We start from the raw sequence: 12,265 nt of genomic DNA on the forward strand, positions 1-12,265 counted from the left end.
AGTTGATCAAGCTGATCTTAGCGGAACTTTGCTGGCAAAACAGAGTATTGACTGATGTGTTAGTCTACTCTCCCTCGTTTCGTAATTAATTCCCATTTTACAAGGTTAATACAGGTCTGGTCTATTAATAATTAGGTTCTGTTTGTAGAACCCTTTGATTAGTATTTAATAATAATATTGGAAATTGATTGTTATTGGCACAGTTTTCAATAAACTGCAATTGCAGGTAAATAAAATTAGCCTAACATATTTCAGAGGTCTTCATTACGGTCGAGAATGTAAACATTGCGGGTTAGTGACATTCCACAACAATACATTTTAATATACATCCCATAATGTTTAAATATATGCAGTGCTGAAATTTTTGAAATGCATGACTAGTCAGGAATGTTGTAGGCCATGATAGGCCTATATATCAGAATATATATATATATATATATATATATATATATATATATATATATATATATATATATATATATATATATGCGAACAAGCCTGAATGGTCCCCAGGACTATATGCGAATGAAAACTCACACCCCAGAAGTGACTCGAACCCATACTCCCAGAAGCAACGCAACTGGTAACTACAGGGCGCCTTAATCCGCTTGACCATCACGGCCGTCAAAGGAAGTGATAGCCGAGGCTATTTGAGCCACTTCCCCGACGGCAACTCGGATGGTAATCTTGGGCATAGCATTTCACCAAATCACCTCATTCTTTGGGGCACACGTGAGGAACACAAATGCGAACAAGCCTGAATGGTCCCCAGGACTATATGCGAATGAAAACTCACACCCCAGAAGTGACTCGAACCCATACTCCCAGAAGCAACGCAACTGGTAACTACAGGGCGCCTTAATCCGCTTGACCATCACGGCCGTCAAAGGAAGTGATAGCCGAGGCTATTTGAGCCACTTCCCCGACGGCAACTCGGATGGTAATCTTGGGCATAGCATTTCACCAAATCACCTCATTCTTTGGGGCACACGTGAGGAACACAAATGCGAACAAGCCTGAATGGTCCCCAGGACTATATGCGAATGAAAACTCACACCCCAGAAGTGACTCGAACCCATACTCCCAGAAGCAACGCAACTGGTAACTACAGGGCGCCTTAATCCGCTTGACCATCACGGCCGTCAAAGGAAGTGATAGCCGAGGCTATTTGAGCCACTTCCCCGACGGCAACTCGGATGGTAATCTTGGGCATAGCATTTCACCAAATCACCTCATTCTTTGGGGCACACGTGAGGAACACAAATGCGAACAAGCCTGAATGGTCCCCAGGACTATATGCGAATGAAAACTCACACCCCAGAAGTGACTCGAACCCATACTCCCAGAAGCAACGCAACTGGTAACTACAGGGCGCCTTAATCCGCTTGACCATCACGGCCGTCAAAGGAAGTGATAGCCGAGGCTATTTGAGCCACTTCCCCGACGGCAACTCGGATGGTAATCTTGGGCATAGCATTTCACCAAATCACCTCATTCTTTGGGGCAAGATTACCATCCGAGTTGCCGTCGGGGAAGTGGCTCAAATAGCCTCGGCTATCACTTCCTTTGACGGCCGTGATGGTCAAGCGGATTAAGGCGCCCTGTAGTTACCAGTTGCGTTGCTTCTGGGAGTATGGGTTCGAGTCACTTCTGGGGTGTGAGTTTTCATTCGCATATAGTCCTGGGGACCATTCAGGCTTGTTCGCATTTGTGTTCCTCACGTGTGCCCCAAAGAATGAGGTGATTTGGTGAAATGCTATGCCCAAGATTACCATCCGAGTTGCCGTCGGGGAAGTGGCTCAAATAGCCTCGGCTATCACTTCCTTTGACGGCCGTGATGGTCAAGCGGATTAAGGCGCCCTGTAGTTACCAGTTGCGTTGCTTCTGGGAGTATGGGTTCGAGTCACTTCTGGGGTGTGAGTTTTCATTCGCATATAGTCCTGGGGACCATTCAGGCTTGTTCGCATTTGTGTTCCTCACGTGTGCCCCAAAGAATGAGGTGATTTGGTGAAATGCTATGCCCAAGATTACCATCCGAGTTGCCGTCGGGGAAGTGGCTCAAATAGCCTCGGCTATCACTTCCTTTGACGGCCGTGATGGTCAAGCGGATTAAGGCGCCCTGTAGTTACCAGTTGCGTTGCTTCTGGGAGTATGGGTTCGAGTCACTTCTGGGGTGTGAGTTTTCATTCGCATATAGTCCTGGGGACCATTCAGGCTTGTTCGCATTTGTGTTCCTCACGTGTGCCCCAAAGAATGAGGTGATTTGGTGAAATGCTATGCCCAAGATTACCATCCGAGTTGCCGTCGGGGAAGTGGCTCAAATAGCCTCGGCTATCACTTCCTTTGACGGCCGTGATGGTCAAGCAGATTAAGGCGCCCTGTAGTTACCAGTTGCGTTGCTTCTGGGAGTATGGGTTCGAGTCACTTCTGGGGTGTGAGTTTTCATTCATATATATATATATATATATACTGTATATATATATATATATATATATATATATATATATATACTGTATATATATATATATATATATATATATATATATATATATATATATATATATATATATATAACAGGGAAATTTTTTCTACATTCTTTTCCTACCCACTAATAGGCTTACCTACGTACCTACCTACCCACCTACCTACCTCCACGGGCGACGCAGGTCAGGGAGGGCGTGTCTCCCTCCAGGAAGGGCCCCACCATGGTCCGGGAGGTGCCTCTGGGGGTCTCCTGACCACCCTCGACCACACTCACACTATCCGGGGGCACTGTGGCGGAGAGGGAGAAATGGTGGCTTAGGTGTTGGTGGTGGTGGTGATAGTGATGGTGATGATGTTGATGGTGGTGTTAGTAATGATGTTAGTGATGGAATTGTCAATGGTGACTGATAGTAGTTGGAGATATATATATACATACATAAATTTAATACACATTTCTCTCAATAAATTTATTTGTACCTTTATTTACACACAAACACACACGTACGTAAGAAAAACACCGATTATGCAGCACCAACACGGACTTCACACCTTCTCAAGCACACACACGTTGAAAAGACTTGGAGACGTAGCACCAGACAGGCTCGGAGCTGCGAGGACCGTCTTCAGGAGGTAAATCTCCCGCCGCCACAGGAGGAGCGCGCGCCCAGAGAGGGCAATGACAGCAAGAACAAATGGATGCTGAAAACCCGAGTGGGTCGAAGTGATATAAATATGAACTGGTGCCGCGGGAGGGCAGTGTGGAGGAGGACCTCACTGAAGGAGGAGGGAGCAGGAGCACTCTCGGTGCCCGAATTCAAATGTAAATACATTAAAACCGGAGACATTTTACCCTTACGAGTTCTGGCCCGTGAACTAGAGCTCAACCTTAGGAAACACAGAGGACACTTAAGTGCGTCTGCACACGTAGTTAAGAGGTTAAACAACCTCGATATTAACCACTTCCTCAAGGGGTCTTCCTAGGTCGAACTAATGATCGTCCCCAAGATGCAGCCCGACAACAGTGACCTAACTCCCAGGTATCTATTTACTGCTAGGTGAACAGAGACATTAGGTGAAAGGGAACGTGCCCAACCATTTCTGTCCTTTCCAAGTCGTTACGCGTAAGTGATGCCAAGGAACACGTCCGTCACCGGAGAGTATTAAACCGCCTGGTCGCTGCTGCAAGGACACCGGCCATTACACGCCTGAGAAAATGTGGGTTCCTTCAATAGTTTGGCGAGGAACTTCCTCCATCCCACACACCCCCACCACATGCACCCCATCACCCCATCACCCCACCCCTACTAGCTACACTCCCCTTCCCTCACTACAACATCCTCCTCTGCCACCACAATACACTACATCCCACGCTGCCACAGCCTCGACACCATACACAATATTCTCCACCCCCATCACCACCACACACTCGGCCCCCACCACCACACACATCACACCACCACACACACCACCCACCAACACCACACACCACCCCACCACCACACACACACACCACACCACCACACACACCACCCATCACCCCTACACACACACACACACCACTACCACAACCACACACCACTCCACCAACACCCCCCCCCCACACACACCACCCCACAACCACCACACACACCACCACCACCACAACACCCCCACCATACACCACACCACCACCACCACACACTCGGCCCCCCCACCACCTCCACCACCACACACTCGGCCCCCCACCACCACCACACACCAACACACCCCCTCCCCCTCATCAATTGCATCTTGGTGCCCAATTAATCAGAGTGACCCAGGCGTCCTCCACACCGGTATTGGGTCTGGCTGGCTTGAAAGGAACTTGAAATCCGGAGAAGAAGTGAAAGGGCAGACACTTTAAGAGCGCTGGTCACTTACTTGTGTGGGGGAGCAGGAATTACGAGGGAGAGAGAGAGAGAGAGAGAGAGAGAGAGAGAGAGAGAGAGAGAGAGAGAGAGAGAGAGAGAGAGAGAGAGAGAGAGAGAGAGAGAGAGAGAGAGAGAGAGAGAGACGTACAAACACACAAGAAGGCCACACACACACACACACAAACTGCTTTCAGAAGCATGCCAGAGTGACCTGGAAAGGAGTGCACCCACCGACCACAGTGAGGCTGACTCTGGTGGTCTTGGTGGGTCTGGTCTTGTAGTCGACCCTGCAGGTGTAGAGGCCCTGGTCAGCCCGCGTCACCGACCTCACCAAGAGGGTCGCCCTCGACGGTCCAACCTCCAAACTCGCCCTCGACCCCAGTTGCTGCTCGTCTGACCAGTGCTTCTCCTCAAGACCTTGTAACCGCTCGTCTAGTCTGCCAACATAGGGAATGGGGGTATGATAAAGGGTGGTTCCACATACCTGACAACATATTGGGATCTTGGGGTATGGAAAAGGATGGTTCCACACACACCTGTCAACATAACTCGTTTCCCCCTTGTTAAAACTGTATATATATATTGTTAGATTAGGATGTACTAGCTTAGATTAGCCTGTGTAAGGCTCGGTTGGGTTAGGTTAGGTTGTTTAGGGTTAGGTTGGGATAGGTTCAGTTGGGTTAGGTTGGGTTAGGTTTGGTTGGTTTGGTTAGGTTAGGGCAGGTTTTAAAATCGAACCGTTTTGTGTTGAAAGGGACTTATATAAGAGTGAAATAACAAGTGAAATATTTCAATTGGCCGCCTCCCACTATCAACACTGCAGCTTGTCAAAACAGCAAGAGATGTCAAAAGATGTTGGTTTAAGCTTGACAACATTCTGCAGGCTGTCAGCAACGATAACATGTTATCTACAACTATTCAGAATTAACATGCTAGAGGCACCCAGCCACAGCCCCACCCATGCTACTAGCATTAGGACAGGTAAGAAGCCATTCTCACCCTCAGACACGCCCTGAGGGGTTCGCCACACTAAAAGAAACATATTTTTCGCTCCTCACCGGCCGGGCCCCTGACACGATGTTGGCCAGGTATACACACTACACATCTCTTTGTTATCATGAAGGATCTGAGGACGAGTATCCTGATGTTGGAGAGAGAGAGAGAGAGAGAGACAGAGAGAGAGAGAGAGAGAGAGAGAGAGAGAGAAAGAGAGAGAGAGAGAGAGAGAGAGAGAGAGAGAGAGAGAGAGAGAGAGAGAGAGAGAGAGAGAGAGAGAGAGAGAGAGAGAGAGAGAGAGAGAGAGAGAGAGAGACAGACAGATAGAGAATGTGAATGTCTCACTGATATTCCCTCGTCCAGTATTGCCACAACAGATCGCGAAGCTGCTTGACATATTGCTTGCCACAACAGTCCCTCCCCCCCCCACATCAAGTATTGGTAACCATGTTGTCTGTCTCAAAGCCTGACTGTTTGCCTTTGTCTACGTCACTGTCTGTCTCTGTTCCTGTCGGTGTCAATTGGTTGTCTGTCTGTGTAACACTGTCTAAGCCACTGTCTCTCTGTATCACTATGTTTATTTCACTGTCTGTCAGTTTTTAGGCTGTTTTTCCTTATCTTTCCTTCTCATTTAACCTCTGTTTTGTAATCTCTTTCATAACTTTTGTTGAATTCCCTAATTCACCTGTGTTTTTATATATATATCTATTTATCCATACGTCTACGTTATCTATCCGGCTATTTATCTGTTCTAGTTTATCTTCCTTGTTATCCAGTTATCTATCTTCCCATTTTTCCTGCTGTTTATCCATCTGGCTATTTATCCAGTACTGTATAATGTTGCTATTATCCAGTGTAGTGTTGCTTGTATCAAGTATAGTTTTGCAACTATACAGTGCATAGTTGCTACCGTCTTCGTGTGTACTCACATAATTGTACTCACCTAGTTGTGCTTGCGGGGGTTGAGCTCTGGCTCTTTGGTCCCGCCTCTCAACCGTCAATCAACTGGTGTACAGGTTCCTGAGCCTATTGGGCTCTATCATATCTACACTTGAAACTGTGTATGGAGTCAGATTCCACCACATCACTCCCTAATGCATTCCATTTGTCAACCACTCTGACACTAAAAAAGTTCTTTCTAATGTCTCTGTGGCTCATTTGGGCACTCAGTTTCCACCTGTTTCCCCTAGTGCGTGTGCCCCTTGTGTTAAATAGCCTGTCTTTATCAACCCTGTCGATTCCCTTGAGGATTTTGAATGTGGTGATCATGTCCCCCCTAACTCTTCTGTCTTCCAGCGAAGTGAGGTTTAATTCCCGTAGTCTCTCCTCGTAGCTCATACCTCTCAGCTCGGGTACTAGTCTGGTGGCAAACCTTTGAAACTTTTCCAGTTTGATCTTATCCTTGACTAGATATGGATATGTGTGTGTGTGTGTGTGTGTGTGTGTGTGTGTGTGTGTGTGTGTGTGTGTGTGTGTGTGTGTGTGTGTGTGTGTGTGTGTGAACGCGCGTGCACTGGCTACTGGCGTTGGAGGCGGAAGCAGCGTAGCCATGTCATAAGGTGGGAGAGGACAGGGTCGTGGAGGCCGGCTGGTGCTGGTAACAGCCTGCTCTCATGGGTTCGTCGATGCCCCGTGGTGTTGGCAACTGTGAGATGCAGCGTTACCAGAAAATTGAATATCTTCTCCACCTCCTTCCCTTCGCTCCTGGAAACCATATTACTGATCTCTGAGGGGGACTTTTTAGAGAAAACAAGGGACTCCTTGTTAATTCTATTTTTTTTTGAGGGGTCAGAGCCTATTTTCAATTACCAAAAAACTAACACAACCAAAAGGACTTTGCAAGGATTATTTTTAGTGGTAAATCTGCTGAAGTTTTGTAAAGTTTCCCAAAAGATAGTATCAGGAAATTAATTTTGCTGTTCTTATATAGTGAGCTAAAACGACTTCCCTCAGGTTATCCTTGGTTGGCTTCTTCAGGATAACCCAGACCTGCTATCTCAGGATATCCCAGGCTGACCCAGCTCAACGATGATGGATCTCTATCAACAGGCAAATTGGACAGTAACCCGGAGATCGTCCAATTTATAAGGGCAATTATATCTCTGGAAAGGCAGCGTTTGCCGCCACTTTTCAACTCCAATGGGTGGTTAGTGTCCGTCTTCAGGAGGTCACTTGAGGTCATTTGAGGCGGAAACGAGGTCACTTAATGGTCAGAGAAGCACTCGCTCGGAACCACGAGCAAGAAAATGAAATTACGACTGATATTGCCTCGTGTGGTGCGTGGGAGGTGGGTGGTGTGGGCTGGCTGTGGGAGGTATGTGGGTTTGGAGGAGCAGTGTATGTGGGAGGTAGGTATGTGGAGTATGTGGGAGGTAGGTATGTGGAGTATGTGGGATGTAGGTATGTGGAGTATGTGGGAGGTGGGTGTGTGCAGCATGTGGGTGTGTGGAGTATGTGGGAGGTGGCTGTGTGGAGTATGTGGGAGGTGGGTGTGTGCAGCATGTGGGAGGTGGGTGTGTGCAGCATGTGGGAGGTGGGTGTGTGCAGCATGTGGGAGGTGGGTGTGTGCAGCATGTGGGAGGTGGGTGTGTGCAGCATGTGGGAGGTGGCTGTGTGGAGTATGTGGGAGGTGGGTGTGTGCAGCATGTGGGAGGTGGGTGTGTGGAGTATGTGGGAGGTGGGTGTGTGCAGCATGTGGGAGGTGGGTGTGTGCAGCATGTGGGAGGTGGGTGTGTGGAGTATGTGGGAGGTGGGTGTGTGCAGCATGTGGGAGGTGGGTGTGTGCAGCATGTGGGAGGTGGCTGTGTGGAGTATGTGGGAGGTGGGTGTGTGCAGCATGTGGGTGTGTGGAGTATGTGGGAGGTGGGTGTGTGCAGCATGTGGGAGGTGGGTGTGTGCAGCATGTGGGAGGTGGGTGTGTGCAGCATGTGGGAGGTGGGTGTGTGCAGCATGTGGGAGGTGGGTGTGTGGAGTATGTGGGAGGTGGGTGTGTGCAGCATGTGGGAGGTGGGTGTGTGCAGCATGTGGGAGGTGGGTGTGTGGAGCATGTGGGAAGTGACTTTAACATGGGAGTGGGTCGACTGTCCAGTAAGTGCATTTTTAACCAAATTAATAACTTTATCCTTGAACAATTAAAGTATCATAAAATTCCATTAGGATTAATGTGATCTCCAGTTTTTATTATCTTCAAACTCGGCACAACAGGGCTGACGGCTGACACAACAGCAACAGCATCAACAACAGTTGTGCATCAACAGCAGCATCAAATGCACATTGAGCATCAGATAACATAAGCAAGAGCAGCATAAACAACAACAACAGCAGCAGCAGATACAACACCATATGACACAATGTTATAATGACTATACACCTACAACAAAGAACTACAACCGCTCAAAATCATCAAATACAACAACAGTAAATGCAGCAATAGGAACAACAACAAATTCAGATACAGAAATATTACAAAAAAAAAAAAAAGAGTTCAATCTGAATGGCATTTTCAGCCTTCATGAACATCGCAGTAAAGCCGAAAATCAGATTTCCATTCACTCAACACTGGGCGCCTTTCGTGGTCCACTTGTGGTAATCTGACCTGTTTCTCTTCCCGAAGGTTTGCCGTATGTCTTACATACGTGACGCAGAATGTCCTGAGTGAGTCCTCGTTTAGATCCTAGAAAGCTGCTTTCTTCGTTTGCCAGTCTTGCTTATGCCGCTGTTGTAACCTGGTTTGTGTGTAGCCCGTCTTCCTAAGGTCTCCCATCATCAAGAAAACCCCCAGTTTAAAGAATCATCTCCTAACCTACCAGAGGACCCAAAACAGAAAACGGGACAGTACGTCACATTCGCGAGCCGCTTTCATTTTCTAGTACGACAATTTATGGCCGCGTGTAACGCATACGAGCGAAAAGCGACGTTGTTTGTAGGAGGAGGAGGGCAGGTTGTTGTGTGTACCTCTGGGGACAGGTCGGGTTCGGTTGATTAGGGACTGAAGTCCCTAATCAACCCTAAAATCCCTAAAGTCTCTGATGTTTCTCTGTGACTCTTGGAGCGGTATCCCGCCAAGGTGACAGCATTATCTTGACCGTATTGGGAATGAACACTTGCAGGCAGCGTTGGGCAATTCACGTAGTCTTCTAATTTAAATTTTTTTATCGCAGTCACCCTGCTTTATCATCCTCATTAACGTAATATCATTTAAGTCTCTTTGCTCGACGTTGTTAAAGTACCATATTATCTATAGGATTGTTTTAAACAGGCCATCAATAAAGTTTATAATCACCATATTTAATTAAGGCATGACTCCACAATTAACCATTTTATTTTGACAATCAGTCAAGTATATTTCTAATAGAATTAGATAAGAGAAAAGTACGAATATTGACTTTTTAAAGGAAGAAATAAGAGACTTGATACAGACCTCCGCCAGTGGTATCAAATGCGTTCTGATAACCAAGAAGGACGTAGTCTACCCATCCTGCCTGTTCGTATGTTATCTTAGCTACCATGACATGTTGCTCTTGTTAGTTCCTTGAGCAGGACTTCTCGTCTCGGAAACCTCTTTGGAGTTATTCATTCCCCCCTCCAGATTATTCTCTCTAGTAGTATGCAGGAGACGCATGTGGAAGACGCATGTGGAAGACGCATGTGGAAGACGCATGTGTTTAGTCGTGAGTGTGTAGCTTAGGAACTCTTGCCTATCCCTTTTCTTCAATATGGTCTCACCATTGCCTGTCTTCCTTTCCTTTTCTATTTCCCCATTAGCCGTTTCTGCCTGTTCGTCCTATGCCATTCCTCCTTCTCTCGTGCTATCCCTTGCATCTCTCATTGCCTTACCACCACGTTTTATATTCCCTTTCACACCAGCGTGTGTCTGGGGCCTGTTGTGACCATGGTAATGCTGTCAAAGCCAAATTGGTTTATCTCTCTCGAGAGGGAGGTTCAGGTAGCGCTGAGAGAGGGTCGAGCAAAGGAGACCTTCAGAGAGACAGATCCTCACAGCTTCCTCCCTTGATATTTGGTGCTGAAATGGAGGCGTTCAGGGCAAATTTGATTAAGGCAATTGAATCACGTTAATTGGGTTTGGTTATTGAAATTGAACTCCGTTGAAACTGAAGCACAGTCATTAAATTGTTTATTGAAGTTGAAGCACTATAGATTTGGTTATTGAGATAGGTTCGAAGTTATAATATATGGTTATTGAAATTGATCATCCTTCGGGACATTCAGATTTGAAACATCTTAGCTTGAAGCATATATATATATCTATGCGGAAAATCCACAGAGAAATATGAAATGAGGTGAACGTTTCGACTTTGTTAAAGCCTTTGTCAACACCAGGCTTTAACAAAGCCGAAACGTTCACCTCATTTCATATTTCTCTGTGGATTTTCCGCATAAAATGATCAGTGTTTTGTGATCGTCAATTGCATATATATCTATATCTTTCAATGTCAATGTATTTTTGTCTGTTCGAGGCTTAAGGCCAAACGATTGGGGTCTTTGGGGGATATTTTTTTTCACATTAATTGCTGTTGGGTAAGCACACATAATGAGTGGGTAGGGACAAGCATAAAAGAAAAGAGTGCCATGTGACACTGTGTCTAAGTGACCCTCGAAAACTCGAGCAATACCATTATGACTCGACTCTGGGTTTTGTTGGCCCTATTGTAAAACTCTCTGCGGTTAATGAGTGGTTAACAATGTCAACTCAAAGTCAAATGGCCCCGGGTTCGATTCCCGGGCAGGACAAGACGCTTGGGCATGTTCCATTACGTCCGATGCCTCTATTCACTTGGCAGTGAATGGGTAAGGGAGGAGCTATGCAACTGTTGTAGGGTGCATCATAGAGAAGATCACACGGTTAGGACAAGGAACACCACATGCCTCATGATCAAACTGAATATCGCAAACATTAATTTGATTAGAGAAGAACTTTGAGAAATTCACCGAAATGAAGAATTTGCCTTTACATATTATGCTATTAAACGTTGAAACCCTTTCCTGGATAACTCCAGCGTGAATAACAGTTGGATAAGAAGTCCCCTACTCAAATCCGGAGCCGGATTTGAGTAGGTTCTCGCTCCCAAAAACTCCCTCAAGTTCAAAGTTCAAGTATGTTTATTGAGACAAGAAAAAAATACATCTCAAAGGGATAGAGTAGCTTAGGCTATTTCTACCCCCTTAGAACTCCCTCATCCTCCCACGGGAGCATTATGCTCCGGTTCCTTTCAGAAAGGTACGCAGTTTAAGCTCAGGTTCAACAGGATCTGAGCCGCACCTTTACACTTCTGGTCCACGAAGCCCAGATGACTGGATAACATTAACCACTTGCATCGTGGTAAATACGAAACGAATTTGGAATTTATTCAGGGGACTGAATTGTCCTTTACATAAGACCATAAGACTCACTGGAACTGCAGAAGGCAAATTAGCCCGCATGAGGCCTATTTATATCTACCCAAACTCATTATATATATATATATATATATATATATATATATATATATATATATATATATATATATATATATATATATATATATATATATATATATATATATATAACGTTCGAAACAGCCCATCGAGCCAACATCTGTTGTTATATTATATGGCAATATATTCCATCAAGAACAAATTGGGTAATTATCCTATTTCAAATTTACTCTTTATCCAGGTCTTTTCTCAATCTAAACTTATCCAATTTTTTTTCTCTAACGATTCGTATTTAAATTTGTGTTATAATAATTAACACCGTATTGATATATCTCACTCGTTAACACCCATTCTTTAATTTGTGTGCTGTAATTACTTATTTAAATATAGGTTCGGATGCATATATATTTCTCTTGCAATTTCAACTTGGAAAATTCTTATTGAAAATGGTAAAAGCGTTA

At 45.6% G+C, this 12,265-nt stretch overlaps 1 protein-coding gene across 1 annotated transcript in view; it reads right to left on the reverse strand.

The window, feature by feature from the left end:
* LOC123762440 (nephrin) overlaps window positions 1-12,265 on the reverse strand; it is a 37,795-nt gene that overhangs the window by 19,345 nt on the left and 6,185 nt on the right. Inside the window, exons 2-3 of the mRNA XM_045748950.2 lie at window positions 4,605-4,810; window positions 2,650-2,772 (exon numbers count right to left, since the gene is read on the reverse strand). Of these exons, the coding sequence (XP_045604906.2) occupies window positions 2,650-2,772; window positions 4,605-4,810 (329 nt within the window). The remainder of the gene's footprint in view (window positions 1-2,649; window positions 2,773-4,604; window positions 4,811-12,265) is intronic.

This window comes from Procambarus clarkii, chromosome 2, assembly GCF_040958095.1.
Source record: "Procambarus clarkii isolate CNS0578487 chromosome 2, FALCON_Pclarkii_2.0, whole genome shotgun sequence".
NCBI lineage: Eukaryota > Metazoa > Arthropoda > Malacostraca > Decapoda > Cambaridae > Procambarus > Procambarus clarkii.